The 24,049-nt window shown below is 38.0% G+C and overlaps 1 protein-coding gene across 4 annotated transcripts in view; it reads left to right on the top strand.

Annotated features, from left to right (window-relative positions):
* Positions 1-24,049, top strand: part of nadka (NAD kinase a) — a 235,054-nt gene that overhangs the window by 152,558 nt on the left and 58,447 nt on the right. For all 4 annotated transcript variants that reach the window (XM_051931383.1, XM_051931384.1, XM_051931385.1 and 1 more), the window contains one exon: positions 7,708-7,807. In XM_051931383.1, coding sequence (XP_051787343.1) covers positions 7,708-7,807 — 100 coding nt within the window. The remainder of the gene's footprint in view (positions 1-7,707; positions 7,808-24,049) is intronic.

The raw sequence follows: 24,049 nt of genomic DNA, 5'->3' as shown, positions 1-24,049 counted from the left end.
TCTTCGGCAAAGGGCCTACAATATCTAATCCCACCCGTTGAAAGGGGACTTCCAAAATAGGCATAGGACAAAGGGGAGCCCGAGGAGGCTTATAAGCGGAGACGATCTGGCAGTCAGGACATGAAGTACAGAACTGTTCAACATTTTTTTCCCATATTCAGCCAATAAAATCATTTTGATAACCGATCTCTGGTCTTATCAGCCCCCAGGTGCCCTCCCAAGATGTGAGAGAGGGCCAGCTGCAAAAGAATTTCCCTGTGTACTTGAGGGTACAACTAGTTGTTCAATAAATTCCCCCATTAAATGATCTGAAATCACTCTGAAAAGGCAACCGTCTTTTTCTAGAAAGTGTGGAGTTTTCAAGTCCCCGGATTCACGCTCTTGGTAATAGGAGCCATTAGCTGAGCAAGCCTGTTTAAATGCATATTCTAAATGAGCTATCAGCATGCTGCAAGTACTCGATTTGAGTTCGGAGGCATTTGCAATCTGAGAGGATGTAGAAGGGCCTCCCTACCACTCTGTGAAATTGTTGGAAGTTGTGTCTCCCTCAGTCTTGCTGGAGAGATCGGGTTCAATATCTAATTGGGGCTCTAGATTTTCCCTGACCGCTACCAGGTCTTCTTCTTTTTCTTCCCCCCCCACTAAGCTCAACAGGGGACTCGATGACTGATGCCCGACATTCAGTAATTAGTCTCGGAAAAAGGGCATTCCTTCTGCCAATCAATAATGGCCAGGGGCAGGAGTCCGAAACGGCACACCAAACTTTAAAGTGACGACCTTTATAAGTCAAAGGAAGAAGCAATGTCTGAAAGTCTTTAACATCTCCATGTACACAACGTATTTTTTCAGTCTCAGTGTCACTTTACCAAGATCAATAAGCCATCTTTTTTTTCAGATGAATAGGGACTACAGGAGCAACAAACCTCGGCCAATCCAATTTCAATCGATTTGAGTTGGAGACAGGCAACATTCCTTTGCCAAGTGACCGAGTTGGTCACACTGGAAACATCTTCGTTCAGCTCCACTGCCGAAATATCTGCAGTGATGTCCATGGCCTCGGCCACCTCCTGCCTCTCCAGATACGGTCACCTCATCAATAATTGTGTTCCCCGGAGGCCTTCCTGACGACATCCGATTGTCAGGTCCTGAAGCCTGTCGATGTTCCAGTCTTCGGTCAAAGCGACAAGAATGCCCTGGGTGCTCTCTCGGAGGTTGTGACACAGCATACGGGGCACCAAATCCACCGCTTTTTCTCCAAGTCGTCTGATAACCTTCTAAGCATCTGGCCACAATCATTAACGATTCAACATCATGACGAAGAAACTCATCTCGGAGAAAAGCAGGTATCCCAGCCAGTACTATGTTCATGACAACCTTTTCTATGATTCGCTCCTTCTTGTCCCCCTCAAACCAGCAATGTACTTTATGAATCATATCTTGTATTTGCGCACGGATGGGACCGTCCATATTCAGTTTCTAGTCATTAAGTGCAAAACCTTTAGCCAAAAAGGTTGTAGTCTTACACAAATCAATTTGCCGCTTCAGGAAATCATAATCGTCGAGCTTATTGTGAGGCACATTCCGTAAGGAAAGTAAGGCATCCCCAGACAAAAAAGGGGTGATGCTAATAGCCCAGTGTTGTTTGTCCCATCCCAACAAAGTCGCCACTTGCTCAAAAGCCAAAAGAAACATCTCTGAGTCATCGAAGGATCCATCTTCGTCAGCACATTCTTAGAATTTTCAGGCAGTGGAGGCAGAGGAACATTCTGCCGATTATTACGAACTGGGACATTCTGATGAGGAATCGGATCATCGGAAGCGGAACATTCTGAGCGATTTGAAATAACTCCTCGGCATCCATCTGTGCAACCACTCCTGGTACCACTTGTCACGCTTGGGTCAAGATTTACACAAACACAGGAGGTTGTAGAAAACAGGGAACTTTATTCAAACACGCAAACAAAACATTTGTCTCTTTTTCAAAAGTCTAATGTGCTCCCATGACAAGTCAGAGATGACAGTTCCGTCACAAAGAGAGAGAGAGAGAGAGAAGCAAGCAAGCAATCAATTCCAAATCTGAGAGGTGCCCGTAAGCGGAGAACCGCGCAAGAGGCTTATCACGCGACAAAGCCACCAATAAGGTAAGGAGCAATGTGAAGGTAGTCTGTCAACATTTTTCAGGGGTTTTCCCAGGAACGTCTATATTCTCTGAGGGTCCGATCAGCCCCCCAGCTCACACTTGATTGAGAGGATAAAACTGACAAAAGCCAACTTTTACAGGTACCATACATTTATACCCAATGTCCCATATATTTGTGTCTTTTTTTTTTTTTTCTCTCTCCATGCATACCTTGCACAGTACATGTACGTTGATCCTGCTGCACTGAATAAGCTCACGCCTTCTGGTGCATGATGTCGATGCAGCACGGAGAAAAAAAGAAAGAGACAAATATATGGGACATCGGGTATAAATGTATGGTACTTGTAAAAGTTGGCTTTTTTCAGTTTTATCCTCTCAATCACGATCACGCTGTAACACCCCCCCCCCCGCCTCTCCTGATCTGACTCTAAGTAACAGCGCCAGTGTAAATTCACACCCGATCTGACACTGTTCGTTTTCAAATAATATTGCATTAGTGCGATGATGTTTTCTGATTAATTTTACAGCAATGTCCCATATATTTGTCTTTCTTTTTTTTTCTCCGTGCTGTGTCGACAACGTGCACCAGAAGGCGTGAGCCTATTCAGTGCAGCAGAAACGCTCAATAAAACTGAATAAAAAAAAAAAATAAAGTGACAGTGAGATACGAAGAAGGCAGATTCACCAACGTTTTTGTGTAAGCTTTTATCCCTCCAGATCAGAGAATTTCCAGTTCCATTGCCTCAAAACACTACTCACATCTCTAGTTACTCCCAGTTTCAAATAAAAACTAACAGCGTCGGATCCCTAGGGCGGTGTATGTATGGTGATCGTGACTGAGAGAATAAAGGTGAAAAAAAAAAAAATGGTAACTTTTACATGTACTGTACTATAAATGTACACAGTCTGTTACAGACGCAAACCAAATGTTCAGTATATGTGAACTGTATAATATTAACAATAAGAGCAGCTCACTACTGAAAACAGCAAATACAGGAGACAGTCAGGATCGAACCGGGGGACTCTTGATTATAAGTCGGCAAATCTTACCGCTACGCCACGGAAGCTGTTGTATCGTCCTTGAACCTTTTGTGAAAGTGTTTATTTGATCTTTGGACTTCAGGCTTCACACATTCTATAGTTTATGCCTACATTTTGTAACATTTATTACTAAAATATGAAAAAGTTTCTGTTTTAACAATGTGTTTACAAAGATTACTGTAGAAACGGAACACACATGAAATGCATGTGTTCCAAATAACGATCTATTATTTCCACTCTAAAACTCCAGCACTTCACTCACTCCCAGATAATCAAACAAGGCATGAGCTGGGAGAACTTTGTGAACTTTCTGCGACAGTGGGGGGATGGAATAGCCAGCTGCTTGCTGCTTGTCTTAAATCGGCACATTTACAGGACAAAAGACGCTGACGGAGCGATGTGAATGGATTTAAGGTGGGCCGGATTGACGAGTTTTCTCGTAGACTCTGGTAATTCTAGTGTTAAGCAGATAATATCTAAAACTACTTTCATATCAAATATAATACTTTCATGAGATAATATCAAAATGTTACATCTAAAAATACTGTGTTAAATGTACTAATTATTTCTGTGAAATTATGCCACAATTTAATGAATATGCTATAATATTTCCACCACATGATTTTACAGCTTTAAATTTAAGTTTGCTGACTTATTTTTATAACATGCACTGAAGAAAAGACAGAGAATTGCTACTACAGAACTCAGTAACCTAAGAAAAATCAGTAGGATATGGCTGTAAACCTAGAATGGCAGACTCCTTTGTGGCTGTTTCAGTGTCAGGACATCAACTCATGGAAATAATTATGGAATATTTAAGCTGAGAATATTTTAGATATTAAATTGTGAATGACACCATCTCAAGGAAATGTTAAGGTATTGTAACTATCGGCTGATTGCTCAAAAGATGTGTGGGGTTGAATAACCTGTTTACAGTGACCTGCAACACATGTACACAGAGTACTGTGTTCCACAAGTTTGGGAAAGATTTGCATTATGTTCTACAAGCCCAGGAAGATTCTAGAATGCAGGGTAAGAGTTTCAGAGGAGAAAATAAAGAGGTTCCCCCATGCTAATGATAAGGATGGTCTTTGGTGGATTGAAGAGAAAGAGCTTGACAACGGATAGAACTATTGGAGATCCTAGCCATGCTACACAACTGGAAACCGCACAAGAGTAGCTTTATCTAATGCCATCCTCAGTAATGCATTTGATTTTTTTTGAGTTCATTTCATTTCATTGTGGTCCTTAAAAGTGGGGAAAATGTGATTCGAATTGTCAGGCTTCCCATGGTATTCATGGATGATTGTTCAATAAATAAATGTGCCTTTTTGTCGCTTAAGCCCTATTTGGTGCGTGTTTTAGTTTTTCTGTCTCACTATATACTGCAATATATTTAACATGAGAGTTGTTTTAGATATCAGCTGGTTAAATGCATACACAATGTAACTAGTTTTAATGAAGTTTCCAGTATGGTGCAAATATAGAAACAGTAAAGTATATTTTGATATTGAAATCATATTCTTCTTAAGTTATGACATTATGCTTTATTAGTGAAATACAGCTACATATTTTCTTTTTTATTTATTTATTTACACACATCCTATATTACATCCATGTTTTGGTCCTGGGAGTCCACTGAATGGTATGTTTTCAAGGTAGACCCTATGCAAAGTCCCTCAATTTCCCACCCCCCAGCCTCAGGCCCCTGAATGACATCACAGTGTTGCACAGGAGACTGGAAAAAAGGAATCACGTTTCCAAGGTACAAAATCTTTATTGCTGAACTGGCAGGTACAAACACAAGACTTTATTCAAAAGGGGATTATCTTCAGCAGGCAAGCACACAGGTTGCAACTGGCAAACTTTGCACTCCAGTTCCCCTCTCCTGGTCAAAACAATACAAAGTCGTCTTCATCAAGCAGGTTCAGTGGCTCGGAAGCTGTGACTGGGACAGACGTAGAGGACAGGAGAGTGACCCGTTAGGTCGGTCAGGGCTATGTCTTAAATCTTCTAAACATCGTGCAAGAAGCACGTAACACGGTAAGCCTGCAGCTGATCCCGCAAAGAATAGCAAAGAGTGTGTTTGTTTCTTATTGAAATTCTGTTTAGGAGGGAGTTTCTGAAGGGCAGCTCTGTTTCTTTGTCATAGCTTTACTGTTTAACAGAAGATTAGCTTGCAGTTAAGAGTGTATGACCATACAGCTCCTGGCGCTATGTGGTAGGAAAATGGAGCAAGGGAGGTATTAAACTGCCTAGGTGCCGTTATGGGCAGTTACTTTACACCTGGAGGGGGGTGCAATTTTCAGAAATCTCCACCTGTGGGGCGGGTACCCTAAAATAAAGCCTTATTATTCTAAAAATAAAGGCAGGCCACCCAATCTTTCACTAAATCCTGATAGATAACTTCTCAAATGTGATAGAATCTGTGTTTAAACATTACTTTACTTAGAAACTGCTGCTAAGCTAGTAAACAAAAACCGGTGCTCATAGTAATATTTTCAAGTTTGTGTTTTCTGATACAGTATATCTCATGTACAAGTAATGCCAGGGCAGTTTTTTCACATCTGAGGTATTCCCAGACAGGACAGCTGTACCTGTCTAAGGTTTCATGTTGATAACACAAATAAATAAATAGTTTCAGCATTTGGCACCATGGGTCCCCCTCCCCTATCCAAAACCTCTCCAAGCAGGGATCCAGGTTCAGAACAATTTTATTGTAAATAAAACAGGGAATCATATAAAAACTCTTAACCCCACCTCCTAATACACTTTTACACCCAAGTATTCCCTTTCCCCACCTACATTGCTTGCTCCTGCTTCAAATAGTGTATTTTTTCATTATGCACGCCACCAGCCGTGTCTCCTTATGTCCATATATGGACATCCACATATCGTTGGATATTTCACACACTGCTATCCAGTAGCATAAAGTTTGTGAGTGTGTGACCTATTGAGTAAGATAACTAATGACCCGGAAATGTGAGGTGGTACTTACCAAAGGTCACCTCGCGACTCCTCTTATTTGAAGGGCATCTCATGATTGATGCATTGTACAATAATTTGCTTGGACTTGTTTTAATCAGGAGAATCTACTGTAAGTACTGACATGTCACTTGTAGGTAGGCTGTTTGCTATTGTTTTGTGAAGTAATATGTGAGAGCACACAAAAAAAATCAGAAGAGAGGTGTAATGTTTCCTGTTTTCAGCTTATAGCTTGTTTGCTCAATTGTTGATGGGAGGGTTCATTACAATGGTTTAAATCTATTGGTTAGGACTTTTTGATTGATGCATAACACTTGGGTATTCCTTGTACAGAATAATTTCTACAATTTTTTTTCAAGTATTTTTGGGACAGTTTATGAAACACCATATGTATGATTTCATACAAATATAAAAGTCAATCGTAAACATTGTAATAATTTGATTACCTGTCCCTTGCAACTGAGATATTGTTTGGGTTGGTGTGTGGTAGTTTGATATGGCAAAAGATTTTTAAATGATTTCTTGGCCCGGTACCCATTGGTCATGGGTAATCAGTCCATGGTTGTTTTATTGTCTTCTGTATCTTTTTTAAGCCATTAAAGGTTTTCTTGATTATTGTTTCTTGGGGCTGCTTAAATATCGCAAGTGTCCCATAATTGTGAATTTTGTAAGTTCATCTTATGTTAATGAGAAACACTTTGCATTAGTGGAGCGAATTCAGCTGCATTTGTAAGACTAGCCTCATTTAAGCCAGATTTATGTACCCAATTCTTAATTTCATAAGTGAACTTTTGTAGAAGACCGCATGGTGTCTAATCACTGTAAACAAGTAGTGCTACATTGCTACTGCTATATAGTATCACCTAGATGAATCCTGTTGCTCTGAATAAAAAAGAAGAAAAAAGGTTATTACACATGTAGAATAAAAGGCAAAAAATTAGAAAAAATGTTATCTTCTCCAAACTTAGTTTTTCTTGTAAAACTTTAGTTGTTTCTATACTTAAAGATTCTTTACTTCTTCTCTATGCTTTAAATGTACGGCGCAGCACATTCAGTTAAGTACTTTGTCTTTCATGTTACTTGGCACACAAAACACACAAGGGACGGTTTAAAACCATGTGCCCTCTATGCCTTACACATGGCAAGGCTGATCACTAACTGAGAAAAATGTTTAGTCAGAGAGGCTAGAAATAGTTAGAATATACCAATTCAATTCAACTTATGGGGGTTGTAGGAACCTCCCATAGATTATGCACTAATATTTAGTAAAACATACATATAACTTAAATAACTAGCAAACGGCTTTTACACTCTGTTAATTAATGTATTCAGAAAGGCAGTGATATATTTTGGCAAAATGCACACAGATATTTAAAGGGTAATTTGTAACCAAATGTCTGTTTTCCCATAGTTCATTTTTATATAATGGCATTGTTCTCCAGCATTCATACAATGAAATATTTATCAGTTCAAATAGTTGTCAATTTTTGAAAATGTTTAGTCTTACTGTTGTCTCATTATTCACTACTCATCTTTCTCAGGTTCTGAATGAAGTGGTTGTGGACAGAGGTCCTTCATCATATCTTTCCAATGTGGACCTTTTTCTTGATGGCCATTTAATAACTACAGTACAGGGTGATGGTAGGTATGAGATGTTAATGGTGCACTAAAGTGCATTGTTGTATATTGTCATTTACTGTGATTTATTAATTAAATTAAAATACCTGCATGTGTTTAATAATGCCTGGTATCTGCATTATTGTTTTTGAAATATTGTATGTGAAAAGTTTCAAACATTTCAGTACATGGCTGACTACATTCGATGCATTATAACTATAGATTTATTCATTAATGTATAATATATAAATTGTTAATATTTATTTTATCTACAGAGAAAATTATAAAATGATGGGAGTTGTAAGCACTTTTTGATAAATATAGGTACACTATATGTTAGACTAGCAAAATACCCGCGCTTCGCAGCGGCGAAGTACTGCCTTAAAATTGTTATTAAGAAGAAAAGTAAACATTTTTAAACTGAGGGAAAATATACAAATAATTATTTGTTAAGGATCTCTTTGTATACCACGTTGTCAGTTCGGCCCTCTGGTTGTAATATGACCAATACAATACAGTTTACAATACAGTTTATTTTTGTATAGCCCAAAATCACACAGGAAGTGCCGCAATGGCTTTAACAGGCCCTGCCTCTTGACAGCCCCCCAGCCTTGACTCTCTCAGAAGACAAGGAAAAACTCCCAAAAAAAAACCTTGTAGGGAAAAATGGAAGAAACCTTGGGAAAGGCAGTTCAAAGAGAGACCCCTTTCCAGGTAGGTTGGGCATACAGTGGGTGTCAAAAGAAGGGGTTCAATACAATACAATGCAGTACACAGAACAGAACAATTCCTCAATATAGTAAGAAATAAAAAATATAAATTTTAGAAGTACAGAGCAGAATTTAACAGTAGATGATATATCCCATAATAAGATTTGGATTTGTGTAGAGTCCTGGAGACCTCATTCTTCATGCTGCCTCCCCCCATTTGGCCATTCCACGGCTGAAACAGTGCTGGGCCAGCCAATCCGATGAAAGGACCCCTCTTTCCCACGATTCCTGCGATCCTCCATCTGGGATGACTTTTCCTTAGGCAGGCAAAACAACTTGGCAGGTGGGCCATGGCACCAAGTGCCACATTTGAGTACTGAGAAGAAAAACAGAATAAGTGAGGGTTATTATACAATTATAACTGTCATGATACTTATGTTTAAGTGCTAATGACTAACAACAGAGATGCAGTCTGTACAGCTAATCAGCAGCTCTAGTCAGGATATGCTAAACTGAAGTAGTGAGTCTTCAGCCGGGATTTAAAAGCTGAGACCGAAGGGGCATCTCTTATAGTAGCAGGCAGACCATTCCACAGTTTAGGGGCCCTGTAACTAAAAGCTCGACCTCCCACTGTTATTTTATTAATCCTTGGAACTATAAGCAGACCGGCATCTTGAGATCTTAATGTGCACTCAGGTTTGTAAGTCATGATAAGTTCAGACAAGTAAGCCGGACTTCGACCATTTAATGCTTTATATGTTAAAAGAAGGATTTTGAAATCTGCCCTAAACTTAACCGGGAGCCAGTGTAAGGATTTAAGAACTGGAGTTATGTGTTCGTATTTTCTTGTTCTTGTAATAATTCTTGCAGCCGCATTTTGGATTAACTGGAGGCTGTATAAAGAACAGTTTGAGCATCCAGTGAACACCGCATTGCAGTAGTCAATCCTACTAGAGATAAATGCATGAATTAGTTTCTCAGAATCCTGTTTATTTAAAAAGTGCCTTAATTTCCTAACATTTTTAAGATTGAAGAAACATGTTTTGAACAACTTTGTAATATGCACTTTAAATGACATGCTAGAGTCAAAGATAACTCCTAGATTGCGGGCTGATTCAGTAAAATTGACTGGGATTCCAACTGAGTTAAATGATGACAAAATATTGTTGTGATCAGCATCATTCCCTCCAACAATTAACATCTCTGTTTTATCTGTATTTAAAGACAAGTAGTTCTCATTCATCCACTCCTTTAATTCGCTAACACAACTAATTAACACTTTTTAGGGCGGATGTCGACTTTTGTCGACAGGAGGGGTTGAAGGCGAATGTCGACAAAAGTCGACATCCAGGGATAAAGGGCGACAATCAGCTGTTAATGGCGACAAATCTCACTGTCACGTCACAGGCATTCCCTCTGTGCTTGGAGGAATGCTAGACTTGTTGACTCGGCAAATAAACATTGCGTGTGCGTGAGTTGCGAAATATAAACAAAGGCAAGATGGCACCGACATGTGAAAAGGCAGCGAAGCAAGTGCAGAAAAGAAAACACTTGGCAGACGTTGTTTTGCACATTACCGCGGAGTCGGACTCTTGATTTTTCAGAATCGGACTTTATTGGCAGTGATCAGGAGATCGAGCAAGAGAGTTAGAAGCAGGCATCAGCTGATCAGACACCAGCCGATGCTGCGCGAGCGGATCTGCTGCCAGTTGAGTGCCTTCGCGCAGCCGATGCATCTACGGCAAGGTTCGCATGGGATAAATACACATACATTGATCCGTTGAGAGCCGATATGGCTACCGGAGTTTACAAGACGGCATGGCTTGCTTTTGGACACGACAGATCACCAGCTGCTGTACTTCAGGCTGCTCTCTCCTGATGCTGCTTTTTCAGCTACTGTCAGACGAGACAAACAGGTAGGCAGAGATTTTTTTTGAATCGCGGGGCTGCGTTTGCATCGCATTCTCGTTATTCAAAGTGGAAACCCACAACGAAAGACGAGATGAAGCGCACTGTGGCATTACAAATAGAGATGGGACAGAACTGGTGATATAACTTCAGGGAGCATTGGTCCAAACGTATTTTGTCCCCTGGTGGCTTAGGTACGTGCTGCTGCAAAGTTTTATTCACTTCTGTAATAAACAGAAGCAAATCCCATGGGGTGAGCCAGGCTATAATGCCATACATAAAGTTCATAAAGTTTCAGAAGATGAAAAGAGGTGACAATACGGTTTTCATGCAGGCAGAAAACTTGGTGGCAGTGGCATGGCACGATGGCAAAATGGGTGACTTGTCTCTCTACAGTACACACTAACAAGATATGTTAGAAAATGCAGCAACAGACAATTGAAAAATAGGCATCAAAACAACACATAGAGAATTCAGGCTCATACAACATGCAAGACAGTAACATTTGTCAAAAGTAAATATTTTTTGTTGATTTGATATGTTAAACAATTGCTTTGTGTTCTTTTTTAAAAAATGTTAGTTTTTGGAAAAATATATCAGCCCTGGGAGAAAAGAAACAAAAAAAAAAATTAGCCCTAAAAGAGTTAAAGACAACATTGGAGAAACTTCATTTGATTTAAATGAAAGGTATAACTGGGTGTCATCTGCATACGAGTGAAAATTAACATTATGTTTTCCTAATGAGAGATCCCAGTGGAAGCATGTACAGTGAAAACAGTAAAGGTCCCAGTACTGAGCCCTGCAGGACACCATATTGAACTTCTGTGTATAATGATGGAGTACTGTCAGCACATTTCTGTACATATTGGAATCGATTTGATAAGTAAGAACTAAACCAAGCGAGAACGATGCCTGTAAGCCCAACATCATTTTCTAGCCTGTGCAGTAAAATAGAATGGTCGATGGTGTCAAACGCTGCACTTAAGTCCAACAACATAATTATAGTGGAGTTTCCTTCATCAGAGGATATCAGAATGTCGTTTACAACCCGTGTTAGTGCCGTTTCTGTACTATGACCAGTGCGAAAACCAGACTGGAATCTATAATAATAAAAGGCAAAGCCCTCACTGACTGACTCACTCACTCACTGACTGACTCACTCATCACTAATTCTCCAACTTCCCGTGTAGGTGGAAGGCTGAAATTTGGCAGGCTCATTCCTTACAGCTTACTTACAAAAGTTAGGCAGGTTTCATTTCAAAATTCAAAGCGTAATGGTCATAACTGGAACATATTTTTTGTCCATACACTGTAATGGAGGAGGCGGAGTCACGTATCGCGTCATCACGCCTCCTACGTAATCACGTGAACTAAAAACAAGGAAGACATTTACAGCACGAGTCACACGCGGGAACGAAGGTAAATGACGTTAATTTTTGACTGTCTTTTAATACTGTGTAAGCATACATATTAACACATGTGCAATTAAACGTGTGCATTTACGGGGTGATTTCTCAGGCTTAAAGCTCACCTTTTATCAAACGCGGGGAAGAAAGGTAACTGACGTTGTTCACTGTCTTTTAATACTGTGTAACCATACATATTAACACATGTCCAATTAAACGTGTGCATTTATGGGGTGATTTCTCAGGCTTAAAAGCTCGCCTTTTACTAAAAAGGTAAATGCAAAACTATTGTCAATCAGTTTATTGAAACGCTACCGTTAACGATTGCAATAACATATTCGCGAGATAAAAGAACGAAGTAGGGGGAAATGGAGGAACAGCCGCAAACAGCGAGAGCAAAAAATTAATTAAACAATTGAGAACGGAGAGAGTTGAGCATACAAGCATGTTCATAAGGGAAACAAAGCACGGTGTAAAACGTAACTTTCAATTAAGTTTATAGAAACGCTCCCGCTGCGGATTGCAATAACATATTCGCGAGATAAAAGTTTAATGACAAGACACGAGGTATAAACGAACCACACGCCGTGGCGCAACGTTAGGGGCAACAGTTTCAACCATTCTATGATCTGCTTCTCGCAACTGAAAGACGGCACATGGCGGATGTTAGCCGACTTGCTGACCGCAAACGTTAGGGGCTTCAACTATGGCGCTGACACAACATCTCAGTGCCAACACTTTGCAGACTGTACTTAAAAGACACGCCCTCCTCACTGGACAGTTAAAAACACCAATCAAACTAACGATCACATCAAGTATTACCCAATCCAAAGTAGGAAAGGAGGCATCTTCATAAAATGCGTGTGGGATAATTTGCATGAGACGCTGCTTTAAAAAAAAAATGATACAAAACATACGGGATAAATCCCGTCCAGTATTGATTCAAAACGGGACGCGCAATTTCATTCTCAAACCCGGCACGATTCCGTATTTTAAAGGACGGGTGGCAACCCTACAGTGCCAGGTAACCACCCATACAATCAGATTGTGATTCAGACTAGGAATGCAATGAATGTAATTACCCCGATCTACATAAAAGGCGAAAGTCTTGCAACATTCAAAGATGATGGTGTGGGATAATTAGTACTTATTAAGTACACCATGGAACATAAAAGAGCTTATGAAGCCTTGAACCGAAAAAAGCAAGATCTCAGAGATCGTAAAAAAAAAAAAAGGAGGTAATGTCGTTTTACTCGCTGTAGATTTTAGTCAAACATTAACAATTATTCCACGAGGGAGACCAGCAGATGAACTCAACGCGTGTTTAAAATCCATGCTTCTCCCACGGTCGGTTATATGTCGCGTGTTCTCGGGTAGGTACACCAAAAAATGTATACATTTAAGCATGTAATGGGCAAAGAAAAAATGAGGTATACCCGAAGGCACTGCAGTAGTACTCAATGTAACTTTACTTCTTAAATGTTAATGTTTTACTGTTTAATAATTTATATGCTTCTTATATATTGTTCAAATTCTTTTATCAAAATACCAGTGACAGCGCAATGCACGATAACATGGAGTGAATACACCATACACATCTGCCCACGGCCGCCCTGGTGTGCGCAGATAGGAGTGATTCTAAAATAAAATAAACATAAAAAGAGTAATACACTCATCACCCATAAAGCGGATAGCAGACGTGACGTATTATATGTGTGCCAGATTTCAAGTCAATAGGTGAAACGGTTTGCAAGCTACAGGTGATTTAAAATCCTGGACAGACCAACGAAAAGCCACGGTAGCAAATTATAGAAGAAGATTTTACTGTTTAATAATTTATATTTATATGAAATGTGCTTTTTATATATTACTTCATATTCTCATATGATAATGATGTTAAGGTTGTTTATATTGATTTCTATGTTATTGTAAGTGCATCTATGTGTGTATATGTATGTATGTATGTGTATGTATGTATATATATATATATATATATATATATATATATATATATATATATATATATAGATATATATATATATATATAAATATAAAAAAAAATATATATAAAAAAATATATATATATAAAAAATATATGTGTATATGTATATATAATATATCTGTATATGTGTGTGTATATGTGTATATGTATATATATATGACAGCAACACTCATAACAATGACAACACAATTACATTCACAATCATGTTACGTTATTTTTCAAATGTTTCCTTTACTTTTTCATAACCTCTTTAACACTCTACTTCTCCGCTGCGAAGCGCGGGTATTTTGCTAGTTTCTCAAATAAATTGTAATGCGTAAGGTGTGTCTGAAGCTGATTGGCGACTACTTTTTCTAGTATTTTAGAGAGAAACGGTAAATTTGAAATAGGCCTATAATTATTTAGTATATGTGGGTCAAGGTCTGACTTTTTAAGTAATGGTTTAATAACTGACACTTTTAGTGTATCAGGTACTGCGCCATGCAATAATGAACTATTGATAATGTTTAGGATAGGCACTGCAAGAACATCCATTGCACTTTTTACTAGTTTTGTTGGCACTGGATCTAGGGAACAAGTAGTGGGCTTCATTTTAGAAATTAAACTTAAGACTTCCTGCTCAGTTACAGGATTAAAATTACTAAAGTGCTAAGTGCAATGTGAGACAGGGTCTGCTAAGCTAGTATTTGGTTTGTACTGTTATGCAGAGATCTGGGATCTTATATTATAAGCTGTGCGCTGAGCTTACTCTTGAGCATGCAACATACAGTTGGCCATGTGAAAAGCAATCTTGCCTCAAATCAATGCCAACCTTTTGTAGGGTTTGTCCCTGAGACTTAATTGTCATTGCGAAGCAGAGCCTTACTGGAAATTGGAGGCGTTTTAATTGAAATGGGAGATCAGAGGGTATAATGGGGATGCGAGGAATAAAAACTCTCTCCCCTGAGCCACTGCCAGTAAAAAATAGTGGCCTCAATTAGGTTCTTTTGCAGACACGTGACCTGAAGTCTCGTGCCATTACAAAATTTCGGTGGCTGTACGCAAATCCATAATCGGCTTTTTTGAGCCAAACCTGTTGTTTTTGTTTGAGCCGCTTTTTATTATTGGGATCGTACCTAGAAACAGAAGCTCTATTAACTTGTAGATCTGCGTGCGAATATTTAGCGTCAGCGTCTCTATTAACTTGTGGATTTGCCTGCGAGTATTTAGCGGCAGCATCTCTATTAACTTGTGGATTTGCCTGCGAGTATTTAGCGGCAGCATCTCTATGAACTTGTGGATTTTGCCTGCGAGTATTTAGTGACAGCGTGTCTATTAACTTGTGGATTTTTTCTGCGCCATCCTTTTTCCTTGCTTCGCCAAGGAAGCAGCCTTTTTATTTAATCCACGGGTTCTCCGCTGTTTTATTGTTCGTTTATTATGATTGTTATAGTTCTCTTTGTATACCATGTTGTCAGTTCAGCACTCCGGTTGTAATAAGACCAAGCCGTGCAAGCTTACTGTTGAGAATGCAACGTATAGTTGTACAGGAGAAAAGCAATCTTGCCTCAAATCAATGGCAACCTTTTGTAGGTCTATGAACTTAATTTAAAATTTAGGTTTACACGGTGCTTTGTTTCCGAAGTACCTGCACTCATGAATATGTCTGTATGCATCAGTCGCTTCATATTCTTTTCCTACATTATGTGTAATGTGTTTTTTGAACAGGTTTGATTCATCGAAGTGATCACTCGTGCTGCGTTCAGTCAGTTCACGTGAGCCGCTCTCTTGTGTGATGTTGCGATGTCCACGGCTTTATTTAATGTTAGCTAAGACCCGGCACTTAAAAGTTTCTCGCTACAGCAATTTTAACTCTGTTAAAAAGTGATCCAAAGTCTCGTTTATACCTCGTGCCTTTTCATTAAACTTGTATGTCGCGAATATGGTGTTGTAAACAGCAGCGGGAGCGTTTCTATAAACTTAATTTAAACTTACGGTTTACACCGTGCTTGTTTCCGCAGTAGCTGCACTTATGAATATGCTTGTATGCGTCACCTCGCTCGCTTCTTATTGTTTCGCTGCCTTCTCAATTGTGTAATGAATGTTTTCTTCAGCGCTCTTTGGGGCTCTTCCTTGTTTTCTACGTACTGCGTTCACAGTCAGTTCACGTGATCACGTGGGAGGCGTGATGACGCGATACGCAACTCCGCCTCCCCCGGCCATCGAGCTGCACTCTATTACACTATATGGACAAAAAAGAGGTTCCAGTTATGACCATTACACGTAGAATTTCGAATGAAACCTGCCTAACTTTTGTAAGTAAGCTGTAAGGAATGAGCCTGCCAAATTTCAGCCTTCCACCTACACGGGAAGTTGGAGAATTAGTGATGAGTGAGTCAGTCAGTCAGTCAGTGAGTGAGTGAGTCAGTGAGGGCTTTGCCTTTTATTAGTATAGATACTGAATAAGGATTGCTACATACCACTGTGCCATACCTAGGCTGATACATGCCTGAGGCACATTATAATAGACATTATGTAATAGACACCATTTACATTAATGTAAGTAGATATATACTGCTGTGGTAGTATGTTTGACATGTGATTTGAAAATGTGTATAGCAGCTTTATACTTTGTGTCCCATGTTCTAAGACAAAACTCCAGAAAATAACTGTAAAAACATTTACATGTTTGTTTTACCTCTTGTGAAAATGATGTTAGTTTATTTCATTATATGTGTAATATAAATATATTATATTTATATTACATACCAAATGAAATACCATTAAAATTATAGTATGTTAAATTCATATAATAAATTTAGCCTAGCTCTGAACCCAATTTCTTCCAGAATATAGGAAAGTGTTTTCTGTCCTTTGAAGCCCTTATACAAATGATTTGTGAACATCTGACTAAAGTGTGTGTGACAAGTAGGGGTGGGCGGTATGACCAAAATTCTATATCACGGTATTTTTCTAAATTATCCCGGTTTCACGGTATTTGACGGTATTTTTTTTCCCATGCATGAGTGGATGTTAAACACATTTTCCACTGCAATTACTGGCTAAGAATAACCTATTCCACTGTCAAGAGCATTGTACATTGTACAAAAAAAAACATTTTAATGTGCACACAAGTATTAATACAGGTTTGCATTGCCCCATAAAGTGATACTTTTCAAGGGTTGGCACTAATGAAGAGAAGGAAATCACATTGCATGACAGATGCAGCCAAAATATAGAACCTTTTTATTTAACAAATTTTGCAAAAATTTAAATTATAATTTTGACAACATATTTTCAACCATCCATAGAGGTATTTAGAGTTAGGAAAATATCCAGAAGTGCTTGTCAAAAGTTGTATTGCACTGAACATGTCTTAGAAAAGGAATAAATAAATATTTTTTGTAAAACAACTACACTTTCTGTTAATGTTAACAATGTCTGTCCACTGACATGTTAGTGACTTTTTAAACAACTTTACCATCATTAAACTGCATAATATTTAAACTAATAAATAATAACAATAAAATAAATAATTGTATTATTACTGATAGTTGCACTATTACTTCAAGGCTTCAAAAGCCCAGGTGCATTACACAGTATTCACCAAATTAAAATAAAATAAAACAAGTGCAATCTTGGTGATGACATCTTTACCAATTGAATTATCATTTAGGCAAACTGCATTAATATGGACCTTGCTTCAAGCTAAGCTATATACATAAATAATACAACTGCAACTTGCATTTATAATTGTATTTGTGGTATAGCCCTACGGAATCGTATTAGGGCCACGGTGAAGAAAAAAATTACGGACACAGGGAAGAAAAAAAAAAACTATACGTCGAGATTAAAGTCATAGTTTACTTTATAATTAAAGTAGAATGTCGTAAACTAAACTTCATCCTAAAATCATTGTTTAATTTACTAGATTTTCTCAAACCCCGTCATAAGTTAATGTAGCACATTAAATGCTTTGTGTTGTGTTCCCCGACCTAGTTGTTAATCACTACGCTTCTTAAACTGACTTCCTCCGCACTAAGCGATCACCATACAGAATCCATTCACTGTATGATATTCCTGCTCTCTGAAAATTTAGAATTTATATCAAGTATTTATCTTGGCATTCTAAATGTTCAGAGAGCATGAATATCATGTGAATGGATTCTGTATGGCGATCGCTGCCGGTGCCGGTGCCTCCTCTTAGTGCAGAGGAAGTCAGTCTAAGAAGCTCGGGGAACACTTAACACAAAGCATTTAATGTGCTATATAACTATACAACTTATGACGGGGTTTGAGAAAATCTAGTAAATTAAATATTCATTTTACGATGAAGTTTAGTTTACGATGTTCTACTTTAATGACAAAGTACGAGAATAAAGTCAACATGTCGTCACAATATTACACAGTACCCAGGTACATTACACTGTATTGAAAACAAATAAAACAAGTACAACTTGGCTTGCAGTATTATCCAGTAGTATAGAAACAGTATTTACACATCTGACCTTTTAAAACTAAAGCATCTCCAGGCGACAGATGTGACTCATTTTTTTCGGCTCTCTGTCCATTTTCACTGCGCGGCATACCTATGCTACCGCCCCACTATTTGGTGGTGTAGCAGTGAAAAAGAGCCCTAGTGCAACAAATCTGTGTTTAGCGGTGTGTAGCAGTGAAAAAGGTCCCCACTTGAACAGTTTCCCGCTGCGCCACGTTCTGAACGTTGTTTAGGCAATTTAAACCGGTGTTGCGGTATAAGAAAAATCCATATCATAAAAAAAATAAAAAACAGTTTTCAATATGAACCGGTATACCGCCCAGCACTAGTGACAAGATTTCAAATTATTTTCTTTTTCTACTTGTTTTACTTAGATTTTTTTTATAAAGGGATCAGATTCTTAATGCATGTATAAAAGTGAATGTAATAAACTATTTGCAGTCATTTTGTTCACCCTGCAGGAGTAGCTCTAGTTGTTGTTTTATTTCCTACAAACATTTGGAAAAACTACCGGTTTCTTTAGCAGCAAGCTACACCTTTCACAACTTGCCCTACTTTACCTTTTTGTTTTAATGTCAAATTTAATATTCATTTACTACAATTCCACAATAAGTGCTATAAAGTTTTTATTATAGTTGGCATGATCAAAAACAAAAACGTTCTGTTTAAGCAAAAACATTTGCAAATTTTAAACGAGCTGAAGATATCACTCTTCTAAATGTCAATTTAGGAAAAAACAGCAGTTTTCAAAATTAGCAAGATGTTATTTGGAAATGCTTTTAACATGTTTTGAAAGTACAGTGTAAAAAAAAAAAAAACAATCTATTAAATTTATAGTCATTGCCGTTATTTCTACTATACACAACATTTAATTCTTTATATCCATAAATCATTTTTGTTATACTTTTAATACCAGGTACTTTTTTGCCTGCTTTCCTCATTACCAAATCCCTTAATTATTCATTTCCATTTGCTTTTTATAATTATGATGTAATAACATAATACAGTGGAACCTTGGTTCACGAATGTCTCTGAACACGTACAAATCGGGTTACGACCAAAAAGTTCGCCAAACTTTTGTATCTGTTCACGACCACACACTTGGTATACAAACAAGCCAGTTTTGCTTTTGGTTTGTGCACGCCAATGATTTCCGCACATGTTCAGTCTCTCCCTGTGCATTCCCTGTGCAGTGAAAGAAAGAGAGGGCTGGCCACATAAGGCCGAGAAGGCAGTTAAAGAATGCACCGGGCTTGTTTTTAAAGAGACTGATTCGAGCATTATTTTAACCCCGTTGTATTTAATGAAGACTTTTTTCTATTGGATTTTAACCTCCACTTCACTTCTGTTTACAGCCATCAGTTCGTAGCGTGCATTGTTGCAATGTAACTTTTCTTGGTTGTTTATTAAATTACAGATTTTTCAGATGTTCATGTTTTTCCCTGTGCTTAAAACTCATTAAAAAAAGTGCTTTTAGCGATCGGTTCGTAGCGCTATAGCGCAAACTCTTGCAATGTTAGTTTTCTCTGTTGTTCAAGGTTTTCTCAGTGTTATTCAATGTTTTTACATTTAGTTTACTATTACGCTGTGCATTCTATGGTATTATTAACTATATTTGTGCTTAAAAATATTTTAAAAAATATATTTACATACAATTCGTACGGGCTGGAATGGATTAATTGTATTTACATACAATCCTGTGGGGGAAATTACTTCGGGTCACAACCAAATCGGGTTACGACCAGAGTTTTGGAACGAATTACGGTTGTAACCCGAGGTTCCACTGTACATGGTCCTGATTGTCTGTGCTAAAAAGTATGTTTAGAAAATGTGTTATTTCATAGGTTTTATATATGTTGTTTTATATTTCATAGTTTAAATGGAAAAACGTTTGTATGTGTTCTCTGGCCCCAAAAAATGACCCCCAATTTTTCTCATATAACACCAACATACACGAACATTTAATTTAATAATAAAATAACAATAAAATCAGTCATCAAAAAATAGTAGGACATTTTACTTTCATTAGATACTATTCAGTGAGTTTTTTTACTTGCAGTTCTTCTTGTAGACTCAGGAATTGCAGTCTTTCTTGGTCTTTTCCAGCATTTTCACAATCTGTTTTAGAGCCATGATGCAAGAAGTACATGAGTAACACCTGTCTCAAGCTGACTGAGTCATTGGATGTGAGCACCAAGGTTATTATAGTTAACAAAAGCTAAAATTAAAACTGAAACTATTATTAAAAAAACATTTTCGTAAACTGAAATAAAATAATTAACAAAACTGAAATGAAAAATTAAAACTAAACTATTAAAGTAGCTGAAAAAACTAATTGAAATAAAATAATAATTTACTAAAAAATATTTTTAGTTTTAGTTTTTGAATGAATATTGTTCCGTGCTTGGACTTACGTTGTGACAACAAAACGTATAACTGCCCGTGAGTGAATATCGTTTCATTCTCTCTAATAAGTAAACTGACTTTTTCGAATTTTTGTGCCTGTGATTTAATTGTCATAGCAAAACCTATTCTAATGGGAAACTGTAAACATTATAATACGAATAGCATATTAAGATCTCCTTTGGTGTCTAATTTTATCCACAGAAGATGTACTACATTACCTTTCTTGTCGCCTGTTAAAACTTTACATGTTAGAATTGTTCAACCAATTTTGAATACAACTAATCTTTTCCTATTGCATAGCCCATCACTCATACATAAATTACGCAATAACATTATGATACATCCTTCTTTCAACAGTAATTCAGCCGGACAGTGTTAACGGTTGTAGATGTTCTACGGGATATTGTAAGTTGATGTTTTCATCTTCCACACCATCACCACCAACTGTTTCAGCATAGTCTATTGATACGCATTTAACCAATTTTCTGTGTAACCGATTGACAATTTTCGCATTCATTTGTTTGACTTCGTTTCTCGGTGGTAGGATTACCCATGTATTGATTTCTTCTCAGACGAGAACAAAACCACATAGTAAACCATGTAGTGTAGTAAGCTTCCACTAACATAAAACTCATATCCAGACCTGTTAAGTGTACAGTTCTATCTGATCGTGACACAAAACTAAACTCCATAGGAGGTCCATGCCATAATTACTAAAACTAAAACTGAAGTTAATACATATAAAAATAAAATAGAAATGTCTTTGTGAAATAAAAACTAAATTAAAACTAAAAATTCATGATGAAGGAAAACTAACCTGAAGTAAAAACTAATACAAATAATCAAAACTATAATAACCTTGATGAGCACAGTATCAGAAGTGAGAATGACTGAGACTGTGTATCACCAATATCCAGCCCTGGTCCATGCCATAGACAGCAGTGAGGTTTATTTAGAATGATGGAAATGGTGGAAATAATGAGATGAGAGAAATATGATACAGAAAGATTTAGCTTACTTTAAAATGCAGTATAATCATTGTAAAGTTCTTCATTGGGGAATGCTGTTGACTGTTTGGCTTCTAGAAGGTCCCTTGCCATTATAAATACTCACACATTTTGCGTATTTTGTGGTTGGTGAACCATTCTGATGATTTCCTTAGTCCCTATCTCCTAATATTACATTAATTACATAATTTTCAGATTGTGAAAAACCCAAACATTTTCTGTCCTTCTCAGTTTCTCTATAAGATGTTCCATTACCTTTTGGTTTACAATTAAACATGTCGTGGACAATCAATAACCCCTTACCTTTGAATCCTTCATTATGCCTTACTTGCTAAACATGTCTAACCCAGTGATTTGTACATAGGGACTTTCTTTACTTATGATATTCTTGGTGGCTTTGTAGATTTCTCCGAAGTAGAATGTTCATTAAGGGAATTGCAGATGATGTATTACAGGAACTCTGATTAACATTACAGAGCAATGAGTTACACACATGGTGACTTTTTAAATCAGCAGAGGAATATTTCATATTCTGCAACCTGTCAAGTATGAGGGTCCTTGCACCCAACAGCTCTCATCTCATTTTTCACTTCATTGGCATTTCAAACTCTGTTTATGCCAAGTCCATAAACACTTTTCCTCCTGCACAATCATTTCCTGTGCTGTCAGATTTACTTAGCTAGGCATAAAATATTCTTGCAGAATCTTCTTTATACTACAATTCTCCCACCTGGGATCAGGTAACTACATATTACTTCATCAGCTATATCATCAGATACTGTATGTTCAGCAAACCAAAAGTCATTGGTACAGTCACTTAAAATCACCATAGAAGACTTCAGTTTCTTTTCTGATTAAACACCACTGGGCTGGAGAGGCTTCTATACCAATAAGTTCGGTGGTTAAACTTGAAGTGCTTACTATGCTAAATTTAAGAAAGGTAAAGGGGTAGAAAAAAGCAATAGTATTAAACAGAGCTTCATCAGTCATGTGTATATGATACAATACAGAACCCAGTCTTATATCATATACTATATATGACCATTCCAGTGGAATGAGATAGCTAAACTAATGTATTTTAAACAGATGAGTCAAAATATTCCTTCATTATTACAATGCACTAAACCAACATACATATAGTATATCAGTTACTCAACAAAAAAGAAATTCTTAAAACTATAAAAGATGTTAAATGTGTCATTTTTCGCTGTGCTGCCAATTTTTATTAACTTATGGATATATGCAATTATTTATTCCAAAATTTCTGTGTTTTGATCCCTTATTCTTTATACTTGCTACCCATTTTATAGATCAGTGTTAATTCAGATGGTTATCTTCATGTAGTGCATGTAGTTTTTGATGTGGTTCTTTTACAACAGAACAAAACAGTGTTCAAATTAAATAAAGTGCAGTGCTTCAAAACTGTCTTCCTTAAATAAATAATCCATTAAAAGCAAGTGAAAAACGTGGAGGTTAAAAACCATTAGAAAAAACAATCCTTTAAAAACCGAGGTTAAAACACAATGCAGGAAGCAGTCTTTTAAAACACAATCCAAAGCCCGGTGTCTTTTTACCTGGTGGCTCCCCTACTTCTCCCGTCTGGACTTCTCAATAGGGGAGTCGCCCTACATGCAGCTGACCTTTGCTTTGCTTGCTTCTGCTGTTCAGATCGCCTCACCGACCCCTGCCTCTGGTTGGCTCCTCCTGACAGCGACTTGAGATTCCCCAATGACCAGGGCTCTCATGCTAGGGAAACCACATCCCAAGTCCCGACTCCCGCTGCCTTCCGCGGCCTTATGCAGAGAGTCATCCACCCTTCATCACTGGTCACTCCCGCTCCATGATCACTCAGTGGGAGCGACCACTACTACTACTCCCCAGGTGTTGGGCCAACACCCAGGCTCACTGTTCAGCTGCATGCGAGCCTGTGCTTCACTGCTTCTTGCTTTCTTTTTGCAACCTCCGTTTCTTTCTTTTTCTTTTTCTTTTTCCCCCTTAGCCGCCTTGCGCTTCTATTTATTAAGCGGGCATGGCAGCTGTGGCAAATCAGCAGCCCCAGGAACAATCATGGATGTGGACGGTCTCTCACCCGTGCACTTAGGTGAGAGACGCCCACATCGCAAATCGCCCTGAGAACCGCTTCAGTCACACAACCACCACTCCCCCTCACCAAGCTGCGAGCGCGGTGCTTAATTATTTAAAACTGGCCTTTGATGGGAGCTGTGGATCCGCTATACCACAGCATCCCTAAAGAAATCCTAACGGATCAAGGGACGTCCTTTAACTCGGTAACGTTCAGGGAAATGGCCAAGCTACCCTTAAGCAGATGCTTTGCAAGGTGATCGACGAG

Source organism: Erpetoichthys calabaricus, chromosome 8 (assembly GCF_900747795.2).
Source record: "Erpetoichthys calabaricus chromosome 8, fErpCal1.3, whole genome shotgun sequence".
Classification (NCBI taxonomy): domain Eukaryota; kingdom Metazoa; phylum Chordata; class Cladistia; order Polypteriformes; family Polypteridae; genus Erpetoichthys; species Erpetoichthys calabaricus.
Note: the sequence above shows the minus strand (reverse complement) of the source record. Positions and strands in the feature narration are given on the sequence as shown.